Raw genomic sequence first — 20,283 nt, 5'->3', positions numbered from 1 at the left:
TTCAACAAGTCTGTGCAGACGGAACTGATTTTGTCCATCATCTGTAAATGCCAACAATAGAAGCTACAACTACATACGTACATTCCAGTTTTGCTCTACCAAGTAACAATTATCAAAAAAACCCAATCTGAAACAAAAAACTGCCATGAAGCCAGAAATAAACCTATGTCTGTTAAAAGTACTACTGCTGGAATTTTTTCTTTTGAAGTACCTGAACAATAGGATTTTATCTGCCCAAGTAGATAAGTATGAATTATTTGAAAGTATGTGTTTGACTGACTGTATTGGACCAATTTCCTACCAGAAAACAGCCAGTGAAAGTATAAATTAGTTGACAGTACACAAAGGATAAGGTAAAGGAAACTTATACTGAGGGAAGTATACTTTTTTTAAAGCAATATCCATTAGTGTTCCTAGACACAGTACACTAATAACAGCCCTTGAGAGGGGAAAACCTAATTATTCTCTTTTGCAGATTTTGTGTATTAGTAATACATTTATATTTATAGTCAAATTAAAAACAGGTGGAAGGAAAAAAGAAGAGTTCCTCAGATCCGGATTTCTCCTACATTCGAAAGGTTAAGACTAAACATATTCTGAAGCAGATAAATGCAACAGTTTGAAAGACTGTGAAAGGAGAAAAAAAATACCCAAAGAACAGGCATGAAACATATAGAAAATCTGAATCAGAGAGATCTATAATCTCAAATATTTAAAGTAGTTGCACTATCTAGGACACTCAGCAGTTTGAACTTGACATCAGACATGCCCATTTAGCTTCCAGCCATGCTGTGAATGTTGGTACAAGATCTATAATGGATGGAGCTGCCTTCTGTCTTGGTGGGTGGTTCTACAGAGAACATTAGTAGTACTGCAGTCAAATTTAAAAAAAGCTCCTCCGTATATCAGGAGAGGAAAAATACAATGTTACAACAGTGCAAAAAATTCCAAAACCATATTAGCATCTGGAGGACAGATAATTCTCCAAACTAGGAGAAATACAGTAGAATCACTTTAAAGAGGGGAGGGGTAAAAGAAAAAAAAAGAAAAAGGCCATAAGAACACAGCCTGGGTATGAAGAAATGCTGAAAAATTGCCAACAATCTGAACATACAGAGAACTGATACTACAAGCAACACTATAATATCTTGAAGGTTTGTTCCTACTTTTGTCACTATGCATTCATGTAAAATGCAATGAGAAGGATATATTTTACAGTGCTCATTACATCTCCCTGTACTTAGCCCTTCTAACTGATTTTCAGCTTTCCTACAGTAGAAATTGAGGTGCAGACCAGCATATGATAAGGCAAATTTGGTACCTGGCAAGACTGTAAAAATGTGAAAAAACCCACAAAAAATATTGGCAGGTTTTCTGAAACTACGTATTTGAATTTATGAACTCTAAACACAAGCAGACTGAAATACATGCACAACCTGAAAAATGAAATCTGACATTGCAGCTTTTTTGTCTCATGACATTTTATCATCTTGTGACTGACCTTCTTCAGTCCTTCGCAGCTCATTGGAGGTAACATATACCATGCTACGTGAGTGGATAACACACCACGCTACATGTTTCACAAGAAACTCTGGAAACACACTTGATATGGAAAACACATTTGATTTCTTCCACCAAGCCACTAGAAGGTTCAAACTAGACCAGATGAAAATAATTATTCTGATTTGTTTAAAATGGAAGATCCTAAATAAGGTTACTTCTTGTATCTACCATAACCTGTTGGGAAGGTTCAGCATACTTCTTGCCTAAATAATGACAAATGGGTAATTTGTGTTCACTTTCATACATCTGTTGCCACACTTAACCTAAAGTAGAACACATCAGGTCCACCCATTGTACACAGGATACAGAAACACACCAAATAAAAACACGTCCATTCGCTATATTCAGAATTAACATGTAATATCCACCACTGAAAAACAAAGTAAGATTCAAATACCAACTTTAATAAGTAAGACTTGACTGTGGGATTTTCTCACAAGTGAAATTACTCTGGAAAATTAAAATCAACTGCAATTTCTTTCACAGCATAATACTGTTCCAATCTTGCCATACTACACTGCTAAATTTTGGAAAAGATAACCAACTAATTTATGATTGAGCAGAGATACTTTTGGCAATACTTAGAAGAATCAAGTATAAAACCAAGTTAGTTTTTTTTTGATAGAACCTTTCATCTCTCACTAGATGTCTTGCATTTACCAGCATCCTAGTTCTTATGTATTGTACTTGTCATTCAAAGAAAAGTCAATTCAGGACTAACATGACTAACTATCCCAACTCAATCCTCAGGAAAAAAATGTCCACTGGTATATGACAGTCTTAGAAAGCATCCAGCTTGTTGTCAGAGATTTAATCTGAATCTAATATTCTATTCTTTCTGCAGAAAAGTTTATGCTGTTTGTCCCAATTCCATCATGAAACTCTAAGAAGCCTGTACACAGCACTCAGATTACCAAAGCATTCCTGATTTCATGACAGACTGGAATTACTTTTTCAAAACATGCCAGAATTCCTTCATAGCTTCCTACTCATTTATACAATTCAGAATCATAAAAGTTAATCTGACCTCTCAAGGTCACCTAGTTAAACCCCTGCTCAAAGTGGGGCAAACATTATCATTCAGTGAGGTTTCTTAATTGCAAAAGACAGTACATCAAATGAAGAACTTCACTTTACTATGGGGATTTTTTTCCTCTCCTCTCCAGACTTGACAGGCAGCCCTCCACCCCAGGCAGTGGATTATTCCAGCTCAGGCGCAGGATTTCACACTTGTCTCGGCCAAACATCAGGAAGTCCCTTCCTGTTGCCCCATTCCCACATCTAGAGCCACATTATTAAAAGTCCTACCTCCCTCTCCTTCAATTTGGTATCACCTGCAAACCTGAGGGTTTGCAGCACATCCTGTTATCCTAGCAATGGAAATGAACCAGGACTGGCTGCAGGATCAGCTTCCACACCTCCATGCCACCAGCAGCCATCCCATTATGACACTGAGCCACTGAGTAGACACAGAATCACACCTTAGAGCCCCGTGGTCCTCTCAGCTCTTCCCCTCACCTCGTAGTCCACCTCTGCTATACAAATGACCCCATCTGCCTACAAGGACAGTGAAAGCTGTGCTACACTGCTACATGACTCTATTCCCATCTGAATGAGTGATATTAGATCTACTCAGATATTCATAAATTCCTTTACAAGCATCAATTTACTGCTGTAATGTAGTATATTAATGTAATGAGCTACAGATATTCTGTCTTCTAGTGTCAGTTTTATGTAACACGTATTTTTTTCCCTCAGAAATATTTTACTTTAGCATTACTTAATTATTGAAAGCTCCAGGTCTAACACTTAAAATCAGACCAATTCTGTAATGCCAAAGATAGTGTTTAAGGGCCTAGCACTGAGCAGATTTGCAAATTAAATTTTATTTGCAATTTTCAATTTAAGTAATTTTTCCATAAGCTTATAGAGAAAGCTTGAATGAACTCTAAAAATACACAGAAATTACACACTACTCTGTGTGAATAACAGAAATAACTCTGTTATTCAATTTAACTGCCCTCTTGCTGTCAGCATTTTCTTCTGATCAAGTTCTATATTCTTAACATTTATTTCAGTCATTTTTACTGTGCTGACCACTCTGTAAAAACTGCAAGCACTTTAAGGGAGGGGAATAAAGTAAAAGAAAAAATCCACAGTATTTCTACCAGACTATAAATTTTTTATCTTCCCTCCTTTCAAAATTAAACTTATATAAAGAAACGGAAGAATCTCCAAACACCAGGACTAAACAACTAGACTTTCAACATATATAAAACAATTGCTATTTTTGTTGTATGAAATGTTTTACTATGAAACTTACATGCAGTTTTGTATTTGCAGTAGTCTTTGTAAAAAAGGATTTTTTGTCAGTTGGTTATGACTTCTTGGGAGTATTTTTTATTCTCTGCTTCATATACTTCTAATATGGAAAATTCCCATCCTGAAAGAAAAGGTCCTCTGTTTCTTCTGAAGTTTTATGACTAGTAGAGCATTTGCTTGATTTTTCTGTCCTCTAATAAACAGTATAAATATAATCTATTATTCTGAGCTTCATAACTTGTAAATTTGCTGCTAATAGCTTCTTCCCACTGCACAGTTACAGTCAAAAATCACCATGACTGTTGGCTTGTCTGCTGCCTAGGCCATGAAGGCTGTCCCATAATTAACCTGTTAAGAGTCATCCATAAATACTCATTGATAAAACCAGACAAATGGTGTGGCAAAGAAGAAAATCTGTCATCTTGACTGTAAATTGCTTAGCTTGGAACTACACTAAAATTTGATGTTTAAGACATGAACAGAATGGCTTTAACTTGAGCTACAGTAGTAGTAATAATATCACTACAGGTTTTTCACTTTCCTTAAGCCATTACTCTTTGTGAAATAAAATTCTTTCTAAGCTTGCCAAAAGCTTGCCAGAAGTCTTGAACGTATAAAACCTTTATAGTGGTAGCTACTGAGACCAACTGCTAGCCATGTTCTTCTCAAAAGTAACTGACCTTTACAAAATAAAAAAGTCTAATATAAAATTTTATTATAAAAATTTAAATGAAAATCCAGTTGCATTACTGGAATTATTAACAGCTGCAGACAAAAACATGAGACTGTGTCCTGAGTAATACCTTTGCAAAGCAAATCAGTACCACTGCAACACATGCAGCATATTCAGCTTTGGCAATTCAGAAAGTAAATTCTGAATTGAATTTACTGATCAGAAGTTACTTCAAAGCACTTCCCTTAAGATATTCCATGAACTATTTCTGCTTATTCTACATGAATTAAGGATGTATTTTAGAAGATACTGCGAAATTTTACTGCATTCTATGCTTCTTTGTTGTCAATCTCTATACTAGAGCAATATTGCAAGTGTACAAATGTACAAAGTTAATTATTGCCCCAGATTTTTATATTATTCCAAGTCTAAAAAAAACCTTTCCAATGACACCACCATAAAGAAAATTGACACTACTTTCTTAACCTCCTATTAGTAATGCTATTATGTATTTTCACTGCAGATTAGTAATTTCCTGGTAAATCAATTAATGATACAGATGTTAAGTCAATGTAAAGAAAAGTTTACTGCCTAATGTCCTTTGAAATTACATTTGCCATGTGATCAAACAATCAACTAAGAACTAAAGTCATAACATTCAGAATGTAATTTACATGTATTGACTTCTGAGCTTAAGAGCATTAAGAAATAAAAAGGTAAAATTATAGATCAACGGCACATATAGCTATTTTTTACACTTAACATTCAAAAATCATATGATGAGAGCTGACCAACAAAAACAGGTCAAAACTTCCTGAAGAAAATAATTTTCCTTTAAAGTTACAGATTAAAGTTAGGTTAAGCTTCAACAACTTTGTCCAGTGATTTACATTACAAAATTGATCCCTCAAAAGATTTCATTTTAGTGAATAACACTTTTATAATTCCACACAAAAAATGACACTGTCGACTCAGATTTAAAAAAATTAAATACTGTGAAATTTTAAGTTTCTGGTGTATCACTATCAATACATTAAAAGTAAAACTGACTTAACTAAAGATACCCTATTTACTGAGAACTTCAGCATTTACTGAAGACAGAAGACATGAAGTCCCTCTCCACAGACTACGATATATTATACAATCTGTCCAGCTAGTCAACAGGCTGTGAAAAGGTGTAAGTCCCAGTCCACTCCTAATTTACACACATGGCCTTTATACCCACTCATCAACTGATGCAATCAATACCAATCCTTTCATGACTGTCTATACCAAGGACTTAAGATTGGATGTTTTATCGATTAAATAAGCAAAAGAACAACAAAGTTCAGCCAAAGCAAGAAGAGAAGTAACTTCAGCGTCATAAGCAGTTCCAGTGAATGTTGTTTAAGATTTATATAGAACCCTCAAATTTATAAAAAATAAGTCATGGAGAACAGTGTAACAGGACAGTTAAATAAATGTAAGCATTACAAGCAATCTATTTCTAGTTTCTAATGCCTAAATGCCACTTAAACAGTTGAACCAGGATTCACTTCAGAGAATAGTGACTTACGTAAAAGCCAAAGAATGGCTGTTTCTAGTAAACAGGTTTTAGACCCCTCTCCTCTGCCCCTTACCCCAACCGTCTCAATTTAGATGAGTTTGATTTTTTTTGCATTTTTAGCCAGGATGCATATTTTTGAAGTTATGCCAAAAATTAAGAAAAATGCATATCTTATCTTGAAACACATCATTTTCTAAGTATAACACTGTTTTACATTTTTTCTGAATATAGAGAATTTAACACTGAATTATCTGTGCTTCCTTTGCCCCATGCTCCTCTCCTCCCCTTGCCACGGTTAAAGAACTTACTAGGACTTCATAGCCATGATCAGAGGCTTCTTTTCTCAGTGCAACTCTATTAAGACCACTCCCATCTACATAAGAAAAAAAAGCCCTTTAATCAATATTCTTGTATAATACCTTTTTCTCATGCAGAGACAATTTTACATATTCAAGAGTGACTATTCTAGCCTGGAAGCCAGCTATACTGCTGAATCTTTTATGAACAAGGCATTATTGGTACCACAGCAACAAATCCATATAACACCACTTAAAAAGTTCAAGCTTAGAAGCAAAACCAGAAATACGAAACCCAATATGTGAATCAAAACGTTTGTAAAGACTGTACTATCATCAATTTTAAAAGGAATCACTTATCATTTCAACAAGATATATTATCCAATACTAAAAAGGAAAGAAATATAAAAAGGAGAGAAGATTAAATAACCATTATCTGACAAAGACAGACTCAACGTGGCTAAAGGAAAATGCTGAGCAGTGAAAAGAACATTGTAAAAATCTAAAGCATACTGGTATGAGCAAGTTAAAGTCGCATTTAAAATCAAAGGTTATTTACTTTACTGGGCTCAGCTCTACACAGTTTCAGGAAGTGGGGCTGGGAGATCCAGGACTGCAGCCCATCTATCACTGTTTCTCAATGCTTAGAGCCACACGTTTGTATTACACATCACTACTGTCTGCACAGTTCAGACTCCTAACACTTCCCTCTCCTATCAGAGCACTGCAACAACAGTAAGACAATCTTCTTAAGTCAAGATAAAAGGAGAACAGACAAGGAGCTTTGTCACAATCTATTTTCTCCTAATGGTTCTCTTCCACACCATTTCCCAGCCAGCCAGGCCCAGACATCAAGAGAAAACTGGATCAGAGTTTCAATGTCTCTGCCCAACGTTTCAGGAGAAAACAGCTCTAGACCACTGTCTTAAACACATGGCCTAAGGCTAATATTTTGTGCTTGTATAAATTGAGGACAATTTCATCCATGCAGTGCCAAACTGTGTCCTGCTTCAAGTAATAAATAACTGCTTTGATTTGTTCAGCCTGGAAGAACTCACTACATTGCATCAAGACCTGTTTTATTATTAAGATCTATATTTTGTGGTTGGCTCTCTCAATACTAGGAATCAATTTTTTGTACAAATAAGCTCTAAACAATGAATCACTTTAATGTTTTGTTTCTTTCAGATAAGCACACATCTTAAGGAGACAGAGGTAATTCAAAGCAAGCCAAACATGGTGCCTTCATAGCTGGTTTCTCTGTCCTTTACTCACCAAGAAAATACAGTGCACTTCCAGACCTTTTCCTTCTAGAAAACTCAGAGTATTTATTGAATTCCTTAGAAACTAAAAAAATTAAACAGAATGGTTGCTGAAGAATTTCTGTTAGAGAAGGGAAAAGCATTTACTATTTTTCCATAGGAGCAATAAAAATCACAAATTAGTCCCTGCAAAGACAAACCTATTCAACAAACCTTTATCTTGCTTTCTTTTGCATACTAGAACCTTACTGAATAAATACATTTCAGATTAGGGTTATAAGCTGGAAACAGAATTGAAATTTAGAAAATGCTTGAAACAAAAATGCAAAAATCTGTGTACTTAAAAAAACACACAGGGTTTGCTTCGCACTCTAAAGACTTGTTTTCACAGCTTTGAAGAATTTACGATACAAGCATCTTGTCAACAGCTATCATAATTTCTGCAGGTCTGACCCCGTCTCCTAGTGAAGATTGGAAAATCAGGTGGATATTTCCAAATCCCAAGACTGTAGCAATAAAGCTATCATATCATGTAAGTTGCTCCAGAGTGAAATTTAAGAGAAATTTGCTAGAAACACAATTTTTAAAAATTATCAGTACTCAACAGCTTACTTACCCCTAAGCATATATTAATAGTAGGACTTAAGACATAGCACCTTAAAAAGGGGGGTGGGGGAAGGGAGAAAACATCCCCACAGCCCACCCTAAAGGCTAATTCTACTAATGAGAAATCTTACAGTGTTTCACAAATATTAATTTCCACTACCTTTTCCATCCGGTAGTTATTCCCAGTTAGCGACCCGTTGCAAATACAGCCATTTCAGCTTATACTCACTCAGAACAGCATTCTGCTACTAGGTAAGATGTTCTACTAAAACCAAAGTAGTTGTGCTTCACCCTGGAATACATAAATAAAAGATCAAGAATAGGACCTCTTGCTTTAAGGGGTTTAATTCCCCATTCCATCTTTCACACGTTCATTTGAGAACTCAAAAAATTTAATTAAAATTACATATTGTAATCATTACAACATCCCTATTTGAGTTCTTCCTTACTTGACACTTTTTCTGTCACTAGCATTTTAAGAAGCAACAACCTGTCTTTCAAAACTTAAGTCTCTGTCCATGAAACAGTAAATGGGACATGAGAATACCTGAGAACCACTGGGACACAGTAATTAATACCTATCATTTGATTTGCCGAACTACTGAAAGGGCTGTTCATAACCCTGGCCGCAAAATTTCCTGTGGCATCAGCAAGAGATGCCCACTGAACCCTTCTGTCCTCCCAAGCTTGAGAAAACTGAAATTGTTTTCTCTTACATGAACTAAAATCTTAAATCCACACAATTACCTACGAATCTAAAAAAGGTTTCGTCTGTTAGAGACAGCTATGTAGAAGCAGTACATTGCAGCATCAGCTGGTTTAACAGTTCTTAAGTGAACACATCTGCATCCCAGTTCTTGGTTTCCACAGACTGACTATCACAGCTATACAGAATATGCTATTTGATACTAAAAGAAATGAGCACTACCCTAGAAAATTTAGATATTATAAGGGACAGGTATTCAAGTACTTAATAATTTGGCACTGCTAAAAGTACAGGGGTGTGTCCCTATTAGCATGTCAGGACAAAAAATGATGGTAATGAGGCCTTCAAAAGGCTCTTTAGAAGTCGATTTAGCCTTTTCAGAGATTTATTGAATGCGGTATAATTGCAAAGACTGCCAACACAAGAAGTTGAATGTGATCCAGAATATAGCTATAGAAACTACATCATGGAAAGAAAGCAAAGGCATTTGGACTAAAAGGATACAAGGACTAAAATTACAGGGGAAGGGAGCAGAGCAGCCTTATCCCATTTGAAGGTTTCCGTCTTAATGTCTTGCTCTCCCTAGTAAAACTCAGCAGCATGATGTACAGTAATGATGAACAGACTTTTAAAAGATGCTTCTCAATAGCTTACAAATGCTCAAGGATTACTGGACAATAACATGGGAATAGTAAGGTCTCTAGGTTTTAATTTTATTTTAAAGGGATGTCTGCTTCAGTCGTATTTTATGTGCCAAGTTATGCTGGAACATTCCCTGACTAACAGGTATTGAATATGACTAGCAAAAGCATATGAAGACAACCAGGATCAGATTACTTAAAGCAAATAATTAAACCACATCCATTTATCTTAAGGAGAGCTGAAATGCATAATCAGCCAAGTGATGTTTCACAGCTACAACACCCCTACATACCAGGCATTTAAGAAAGGATCTAAAAAAAGGGGCAGAAACATTTCCACACTTCTGTGTTGGTCAAATTATCCAGATATAAGTTATTAAATTAATTTTAAAAAGACCTTGCAGAAAGGTCATCCCAGCATCTGCCTGCCCATGGGAACACACCCTTTAGTATTGTACTCCTATGAAAAAGGGTGCTATCTGATGCAATAGTTCTGCTTTAGAAAGAAGCAGTCCTTTACTGATATCCTACCATAAGATACTCACAAGGATTAGAATGTGACAATAAAAATAATTGTGTATGCTCTCCCCAACTCATGTGATGCTGCCAATCAGAATCAACATTTCCCCTTACAAAGATAAGGATATATTATACATCTATTTTTGCAATACATGACATATTATGTTAATTAATTGCAATGCAGATGCAAATGAAGATTTGAGACTATCAACAATGTTGACACTTAGTAAGTCTTCATTCATTGGCAAATAAAGTACAATAGTTTGAGGAAATAAATAATATATTTTATATAAATCTGGCAGAAATAAATGTTTTAAGTCAGGTATCCGCTTTACAATGGGCTAGTCATCTGTGAGGTTTAGGTGATTGAACCAGAACACTTATTTATTTGGGTTGTGAGCTGTTAATTCTGTTGCTGAGAATGCTCTGCTGCTCGTGAACATATTCTTTCATGTAATGGGATGTTATGTCACTCAGTTCCTCTGAGTGTATATCCTAGTACATATAACTGATTCATCAAGGGGAGCCTATGGAAATTCCTATTTTAGTATAAGGGGGGGAAGCACATTTGAAGTAAGCAGTAGGGTAACACCACTATTTGCTGCTTAGGAAAGCCCATGCATAGTAAATCAGCCTTATGAATTTCACTTTGTTCCTGTTTTGATTATTAAAACATAATATTTTTATTTTTTACTTTTAATAAATGCATAACTTGTTTATGAAGACACCATTTGGTCTCAATACATTCAAATACAGATTTGGACAAATGCATGGAATCAATTTGTCCAGGATTTGTACCAACACCAAGCAAGCGCGACAGTGCGGAGGCAGCAGAGGTCATGGTCAGAAGTTTGGTACCTCTATGGCATAAATCAGGTACTGCTGTCAGGTGCCTCCTCCCATTGCCTTGGCTTTCACTCTGTCCCATGCCATAGCTTTCAGTCACAGGCGGAACCAGACTGCAGAGTGAGCAGGATGAAAAAGAACACAGGAAAAGAAAAATATTTCTCAGCTGAATCAGTTCCTGACCTGGATCAGTAATACGACTGCACAAACTGCAGTGCCATTGGAGAGGGAGAGAATAGCAACTCCCTAGAGTCACCAAAGAAATAAAAGTGAAGACTTATGCTGAAGGACTTGCTTTGCAGATTCCTTTCAGACTTGTATTTCTTGTTTTTACTTGTGTGGCTTTTCTGTTCTGTTGTTTTTTTTTTGTTTTGTTTTTTTTTTTTTTTTTTTGTTTTTGTTTTTTTTTTGTTTGTTTGTTTTTTTGTTTTGTTTTGTTTTTTGGGGTTTTTTTTGTGTGCTTTTTTTTCATTCTGACACCTAGTACATTATTGAGCTAATTGTATTGTATTTCATGACTTGGACTATGTCAGTCCCCACTAGGTCAGATAAGAGCTGACTAAATATCAGTTAAACATCAATTTGGTGGACAGACTTTTTTCTAATCTAATGTTTTGTAAGTTCTGCTTCAAGCTGTGGTCTACCTGTTGATTTAAAGCTTGTTTAAAACTATTTCAAGAGAGAAAAAGTAAAAACAACCAATACTTAGCAGCTTGAGTGAGAAGCTATGAAGTTGTCAAAAGTTATATCACAGTAATTCACTTTCATAAAGAAAACAGACCATACTAATCTAAAAGATTCTTGACCTGTGTTTCCTATAATACTTTTCAAGATACTATATATGACTTGAACTCTATCTTCTGCCATGAAATTAATTTAAGTATTTTACCTAATAACTTTATCTGAAATTATGACAGCTTAACATACGAGATTAAAAGAAGGGGTCTATATCTTTCAGCAAACAGTTAAATATGAAGCTATCATGAAGCAACTCAATTCCTTCGTTTTTATAAATGCAATTGCAGAATAACTCTTCTTGCCTTAGGATCCTATCCACTTTCCAATTCACCACAATGTGATACCATTAAAAAAATAGCATGTGAATTTTGTTCATGTTTTACATCTAACCTATCTTTTACTGCTAGATTAGCCAGACACTTCTCTCCTTAACAAAACCACTGACAATAGAGCACTAAGTACACTCTTCCATGGCAGCACTGCCAATTAGAACTTGGTTGTAACAGTTACAAAAAAAGACAGCATGAAATAGATAATTAAAATCTTACAACTACCAGTACAATAAGCACCACTGGATATATTACTAAATTCATCCAATGTATCTATATTAATGCTGAGGCAAGTTCCCTGGATTATTGCTAGAGATAATGCTGTTCAGACAGGAATGCGAACACATGGCTTTATGGAGCTGCTTAAGATACTGTATTTCACATATGCCTGAAGGGGATTCACCAGATGCATTTAATTGCAGATCACAGTAAGAAGATAAAGCACTCTAATCTGGAAAATCAAATTAAAACACAAATACATTCACACTACGGTCACAGAATTTTAGAATGGTTTGGATTGTAAGAGACCATAAAGATCATCTAGCTCCATCTTCCTGTGCTATGGGCAGGCTAGATCAGGTTGCCCAAAGTCCCATCCAAACTGGTCTTGAACCCTTCCAGGGATGGGGCATCCACAACTTCTCAGGATAACCAAATCCTAACACACAATATATGAGTATACTTTTAAAAAATTCTACTTTAGTATCTAATAATTGATCTATTGCAGATCAATTATTTTAACATTATCAAACAAGGCTATTATTTCAGGATTTTCTTCATAAACCAAGTCAATTGCCAGAAAGCTGAAAATAAAACAAATCTAAGCAACAGACCCGCCCTGTGTTCAGCCTCAGATACATGCTTCCCTTTCTCCACCTTGAAGTCTTCCCTATACATAAGATCCTGACTTTTAACATTTGCAAGTTTCCCCACACAATTTCTGCACTAGGGGTGAGACTAGGGGTTTGAACTACATACCAGGATCCTGAGAAACACCAATGTGTGCCCTTTCATACCTATTTGTCTAGAAATTCCATGTATAAACAACTTGAATTCTGTTTAAGAACGTCTGGAGTCCTCCTCAATACTACAAAAATCTCAAGTTCTACTTCACTGAGAAAGATAAAGAGCTATCAGAGTTGCATGTACTTCTCTCAGTGAAGCAAGTAAACATGGATTCAAAAGCCCATGGCCTGGAATAACATTAGTTCAAGTTCCTGGAGTAGAAACATACTGATACTTGGCTGAGTTATTCTCCATCCCCGCTTGTAGCTGTTTGAGAAAAATCAGCCATCTCAACATCTACTTCAAGTTCCTGTAATTCCTTACCCTTCCACATACACAGTTCAGACCAACATCTGTGTTGAATAAGTCTCAGAAGGGGTTGTTTCTTGAGAAATTATAACATGTACAGTATTACAGACAGTGTTTTGCAGGAGGGGTAGCTCTTCTATTTTTTTAAATTTTGCATGAACAAGCAAGAAATCCTGATACCCTAAGTATTAAAGATAATTGGACTTTTCAACAGATTATTTTCAAATCAGAATCTTATACTATACATACTACCATTCCTCTAAGATTAATATCTCTTTCAGGGCTTTCCTTCACCAGTATAGTATACTAATCAGTTAGCTTTAATAGGAATCCCAGACTTTACCAACTCATTCTTTCTTTCCAGACTTAAATTTAATTTAAGAAACTACACAGCAAATTCATAGTGGATTATTGCTGTATTAATGATTATGAACTTTAGAACTGAACACAAAATGAAGCACAAGACTATACAAATTGTATCTGTATATCCCAGACTGCAGTAGATTTCTCTTGCCATTGTTATTAAATATATTTTTATTTATCCTTCTGTAATGAATACATAATGAAAAGGATTCAATAACATAAGTAGCAGCTGCATCTTGAAAGGTTACACAAATGCTACCCACAGAGATGCTATAGAATATGTAATACAAACAAGATACAGCCAAAACTGATTATCATATGAATGACCCTGCAGAGTTAAAAAACCCCCAGCAATGCATAAGCAGAAAACCATTAGATTTTATTACTGCATTATGACAATGGTGATCCATAGACTGAGGTTTTACAGACTACACAAGTGTAATCAATTGTACATCACCCATTTACCAGTACAACCCAAAAGTCAGGGAAGACAAGAAAGTAATTTTGAAACATTCTCTGCACTTCAGAGCAACAAAACAATCCCAAAGGTGCACATATGAAAAGGGTTAACCCATGACATCACTCTGCATTTCCTTTGAAAGTACACCCAATTCTTTAGAGATGTACATAAGAAACACCTTTCCCCGCTCAAATATTATATGATCCCTTCCAGATTCTAAGCCTTACCAACACATGGTTTGCATCTATTAATAAACATCAGATTAGTACATCAACCTCTTTTTACATGCCTCAGTTTGCTTGTTCAATTCATTACTGTCAACACTGAAAGGAATGCAAGTTCATTTATTACTGCTATTACTTCTACTGTTCACTCGTTTCATACTGTATTATACTGGTGAAGAAACTCCTATAGATCGTCATGGCATTTAAAACATCCAGAAACAGTATCTCGATGCCTTGCTTAATCACATTTTGGATGTTCTGCAGCCATCATAATTTCCAGTGAATAATATTCTTTGTGGTGCATACTAATTTACGCTGCTTAGTCCCTTAATCCAGACTCCATTTCAATACAATGACTACCAAAAGCTAAAATACCAAATCTATGAACATGTGCCCCAGAGGTTCTGAGCCTCACTCACCTGTGGCTGATTATTCTATGCTTAAAAAGATGTGGCCAGAAAGCAGGTGTGAGCGGAGGAGTTACACAGCTGCACCATAAGATGCAGGCTGCACACTGTACTGAGCACACCTTGCATAGTATGGCATCAATTTGTCCTGACACTTCCAGACTTCTGTACCTCTCCAAGATCCTGTTCCACTTGCTTTAAAAAATGAAACTAAGCATTAGCTAACACTTAGGGTAATAAGGAAGTACCACACCTTGTGGAAAGGCAATCCTACAATCAACTACATTATGATTCGAGGATTCTTGTAAGGTATCTTTTGGTACTCACCATCCAAATAAGATAAACTAAATTCTGTACAAATCACAGCCACATCAGTATCAAACAATTAACCTGAAAAGTTAGACAAGAATTCTTAGATTTATACTGGAAACATCAGAAGTGGGCAGTCTACCCCTTTACTTTACAGTACTAATTACCCCTTATGCAAGCTTATAGTCACATAGCAACTTGGTGGTAACTGCCTTTGTTTCAAGAATATTGATAACTAGATTATGAAACTACTGATTCAGTAAAAATAACATCTTAAAATAAAGGACATGTCAGTCAAGTTACTCCTATTCTAGGAGTAACTGTGTGTACTCTGAGTCAGATTGCTTTGACAGATAAAGCACATAGTCACGAAATAGCTTGACAAAGTTGCATGTGCCTATATTAAGTTTTCAGAATTTTATGAATATCAATTCCATCCAATTCTTGAGATGTTTGTAATATGCTCAAAATGAAACAAAGCCCATGCTTTAAAAAACATTTCTATAACTATAGGAAAACAATTTTAATATCAGCCCTTAAACAGGGCAATTTTAATAAAAACAATTTTAGTATCAGCCCTCAACAGCATTCCTGTTATGAATTAAATTAAATTTTCTGCTTAGGCAGCACTTAAAAGCAGAAAGAATTTTCATTTCTTCTATTTTCTATATACATGCAGATGTTTGACAAACTGTTTTATTAACATACCACACTATTAAAGTGTTTTATGAAAAAATTTATAACAAATAGAGGAACTAGGTCTAAAGCTAATTTTAAAACATATGAAGGTGTATGTGTTGAATTCAGTTTGTACCCCTCTCTTCCATGTTTACTTAAGCCTCAGCACATGGACAATTTAATAGACTATTTGTTATACAAATAGTCAAAGAACTATTTGTAGAGAACAAAAAAGCTAAAGAGTCTGTAAATTCTCTTTTCATTGAGATTAATAGGCAAAAGAGAATGAAACATGAACAATAAAGCCAAAAAGCTTTCCTAGAGGGAAGGAGACACTTGAACAGGTGGAAAGGAAGCCAGAGCACAGGCACAGAAGTCTACAGCTGAATGTCAAACATTTAAAAGAATGCAACACAGTTGTTTCCAGCACTCCATCCCTACAAATGTTTCCTAATGAACACTCATTAACAGACAAAAATACAGCTCTACAAGGCTGCTCTAGTAATCATTATTTCTTCACTATTCTGTGAGCTTCTTACTTTTTTCAAAAAGTTTTAAAACCTAGCTCTATGGTCAAAAAAAAATCCAACCATTTTTTAGGAACAGTTTCTCTGCCCTTCTGTTATGTGCAGAAGCTTCCTGCACAGAGCTGACAAGCAACTCCTAGGACTGCTTTAATAAAATATTGCACAAATCGACTGAACACCTTTTGATCCCCTATTAGACAATCACTGATAAAACATGGAGTTCACAAAACTTGCCAGAAACATCAAACATCCAACTGAAGTGCAGACAAAGTGTTCAGGGAAAATAAGAAATAGAAATTATGCATTCCAAATGATTCCTCCTGAACCTGGAATGAAGCCAAGTGATAGCATATCAAATTTTCACGGAAATGGCATAGCGGAAGCCTGGGTTCACAGCTGCAGCAGGATTCTAAAAACAAAAGGAAAAACAAAGGAAAACAAAAATATGGTCCAAAAGAGCAGATGAAGTATTGAAAATTAAGAGCTTGACTTCAAGATGGAAAAGCCAGAAAGCAGATTCTTTAAAAAGAGCAGGAAGATAAAAGGGGATGGAATAATCACATGAGGTTAACAATCAGCAACATTACTAGTGTGTGTTAGGAACAAAAGAAGTTGGCATAAGTAGAGGAGGATTAGTGTTATGTTTTGTTTGAAAAAAGGATAGATTCTTGCACAGAGCTGGACAGCTGGAGATTGAGTTAAGCAGAACTAGCGCCAAGTGGACAATGGCTTGTTACTAGTGAATATTCACATTCAGGAAGGAAGTGCGCAAAATTAAAACAAGAATTAAGTTGAAGTGAAACAACTATGTTTAGTCACTGAAACCTTTCCAAGAAGCAATAGCCATGGCTAAATAATGCAATTAATTAATCATAAAGAAAAAGGCATATTTTAGAATTAGAAGTAACAAACAGAAACCTTGCCAAAGTAAAACGTTGACAAATCAGAAGACTAAAAGAAGTTGTCCACAACTGATTTGTTTCAGAATAGGAGCTACTCACAGAAAGAGGGAATTTCAAACATTTTTCTCATCTTCTAAAGGCATTACAGATGTGCAAAAAGGAGAAAGACATCATGAAACAAAGCTGATCGCCCTAAATTATGCAGGTGTTTTTTTAAAGAGAGAAAAAAGTAAATTGAAAAAAAGAAATGCTGTTTGAATAGGCCCACATTAAGCAGACCTGAGAACCATATGAAACCCTTTAAAGAAGTGACTGAGCTGAAACAGTGAGAAACCACGGGTTATGGATAAACACAACAGAAAAAGCAGAACAGTAGATAGTCACAGATACATGCACTTTTTACAAGATTTTCTAGACATCATTAAATTTTGAGTCCAAAGCAGCAGTACACCTCTGGTCATTCAAGTCTTTGAGACTGTGCTACCTACCTAAATGAATGGTTAAAACACTATTCTTGACACCATTTCTACTTGTTTAGGCTGCTGCTCTGGATAATTCCAGCAGACAGTCTGAACAACACCAGTGCCTCACTACACACTATTTTTTTTTTTTTATATTAGTTAACAAATAAAGGCTGGACCAGATGATTATTAGTCTCCTTTCAACCTGGGCTGTTCTGTCATTCTCTGATTAGTGTAACATAAGGACTGAAAAATTACTAAAGAAGGAAATATTCTTATCATATTTAAAAGGCAGTTAAAGTCTTTAATGAAAAGTTCTTTCTCATCACATGGATCACAAAGCCTCACAACCATGACGTACTTTAGACGTACTTTAGACATACTTTAGTAAAGTCCATACTTTACTTTCGTAAAGACTGAATACAGCCTCATACTTTAGTATCTCAGTACAGACTGAAAGCCCTAACTTGCAAAATGGCAACATCATGTTCCAACACATCATTAGAGGCAAGAGAAGTATGTGGTTCAACCAGCTTGTGTAGTTGCATGCATTTATTCTTTCTGTTCTGTTCCTGCCCTCCTCACCCTTCTCCCTGGCCAGAACAAAAGCTATTTGACCTAAGCACAAAAATATTTTATTGGGATATATCAGATTCTAGCTGGAACACAAACAAACCTCACTCTTAGTTAAAAATGATACAAACACAGATCACAGAATATATCCCTGGAGATGTGAAAAAATGACTGGACATGGTGTGCTACAATTTAGCTGACAAGGTGATGACTGGTCAAAGTCGGACTCAATGATCTTAGAGATCTTTTCCAACCTAAATGATTATGTGATTCAATACTTCCAAAGTACAACACAAAATCCAAAGGCAAACTTGCTTACTTTTTATCTCTGGATGGTCAGGGGAAAACAAAAGACAAAAGGAAAACATACTTTTTAATTTAAATTTTTTTAAAAACTTATTTTGGAGTCCAGATGAATAAAATATTAATTGCTTTATCAGTCAATCCATACAGTGGTTTATCAGTTTAGACTCTTCCTATTGCCACTGTAAAACCCTCCCTTTTTCCAGTTCCTAACAAATTTCAAAGCATCTCCTCAACCCATTTTCTGTTCCCCATAGCTAAAGACATTTTTTGTTCTTTTGTTTCCCAGCTATCTTTCATTACAGATTGAACACTGGGCAAAAAAGCAGCATTCCCTGAAATGGTACAGCTGAAGGATTGTTTGCACATTTGTACAGCAAACTTATGTGTGCTAAACCTAAGAAAACTATTCTTAAAAGAAATCATGATATGTGAGTACAAAAATAAAGGAGAACAGAAATTATTCCAGAACTCTTAAGAGTTCTCTACCTAGATGTTTTCTTTTGAAGTAAATTCAACAAATTTCAGCTGCCTAAAATAGTACTAAAATAGTACTCAGATAGTATTCAAGACAACTTTAGATATTCCCACTTAAACAGCCAAGTTTTCTTTAGCAATCTGTCATTAATGCAAGTGAATAAATATAATGTATGGAGGTTGAAATCTTTTGTTTACTTCAGCTTCCAATTTTTTGCCTCACTCAGAAAAAGCATACTTTGTGTAAATGCTTTAAATACATGTTGTAAACACTTCTCTCGCTAGAAATAAGAGAATATTCTTTAAACAGTTCTATTTCCTTCCAAGTCATTGATCCAACCACAGCAAACTGCTCTTGCCATTGCTATGTGTATTCCACACTATCTGTGTTCCACAGAGTGACATGAGGCACAAGTTTAAGAAAACTAACACAGCAGGGGCTGCTATCATATTATCCAGGAAAAGCATTTACCAGTTATTTCATCCAGCAAGACGTTTATGTTGCAGCTTCCCTTCCAGCTGAGCCTCTCAAGACAGGTCTAAGTAGACAATATGAAAAGAGAATGAAATGCTTAATTTTCCAATAACTATTTAGAATTAGGGGCTAAAAATGCCCAAAGAACTTCACTGCCTGACAAGTATGTTCCACAATGTTATAGTTTTCTCAGGCTCAGACCCTAAAAAATTTCACCCAAATTAAATTTTCTTTAAAACAGTAACATTAGACAATTTGTAGGGCTTTAAATTTGTCATTCCCTGAGGCTACTGAGAGTTACTGTGTGCTGCTGAGCTCTAATGAACAGAAAAGCAGCTGACTGGGTGTGCCAGACTTTCTCTGTGAAGTTGTTCCAGCTAAACAGTTACTAGAGATTGTTTTAACTTGGACTAATGGGTAGGCTCCTCCCTGATACAAGGCCAACAAAACTTTGCATAGTTTATATTCTCTCACAGCCTCCCCACCCTTCGTATGTTGTTTTTTCCTTCTTGTTAGGATATGCATAATCAGAGTACAAAAACAAGTTACTAAAAATCTCAATGTAAGTAGGCTGGAGGAAAAACAATGCCTGCTGTAAATGCAGAGCACTTATTCACAGGAGCACATATATATGCATACATGAGAATATGAGCTTGTTTTTATTGCAACAGTCTGAAACGTTCAGCTATTATAACAGTGAGGGACAATCAGACAGACTTAGTTCATTAACTAATTCCCCCCTACTGTGTTTTTCAGGTATCTT

General features: G+C 35.6%; 1 protein-coding gene across 5 annotated transcripts in view; it reads right to left on the bottom strand.

Moving 5' to 3' along the window:
• Window positions 1-20,283, bottom strand: part of STXBP6 (syntaxin binding protein 6) — a 94,917-nt gene that overhangs the window by 31,906 nt on the left and 42,728 nt on the right. Inside the window, exons 1-2 of one of the 5 annotated variants that reach the window (XM_053981222.1) lie at window positions 10,993-11,256; window positions 8,498-8,560 (exon numbers count right to left, since the gene is read on the bottom strand). The exons of 3 other annotated variants lie outside the window; for them this stretch is intronic. In XM_053981222.1, the coding sequence (XP_053837197.1) occupies window position 8,498 (1 nt within the window). In that variant the 5' untranslated portion in view covers window positions 8,499-8,560; window positions 10,993-11,256. Of the gene's footprint in view, window positions 1-8,497; window positions 8,561-10,992; window positions 11,257-20,283 lie in introns of those variants that run through there. One more of the 5 variants, XM_053981223.1, reaches the window with a different exon arrangement.

The sequence above is a fragment of the Vidua macroura genome, chromosome 6 (genome assembly GCF_024509145.1).
Source record: "Vidua macroura isolate BioBank_ID:100142 chromosome 6, ASM2450914v1, whole genome shotgun sequence".
Classification (NCBI taxonomy): Eukaryota; Metazoa; Chordata; class Aves; order Passeriformes; family Viduidae; genus Vidua; species Vidua macroura.
The sequence above is the reverse complement of the archived record's forward strand: the minus strand, read 5'-3'. Positions and strand labels throughout refer to the sequence as shown.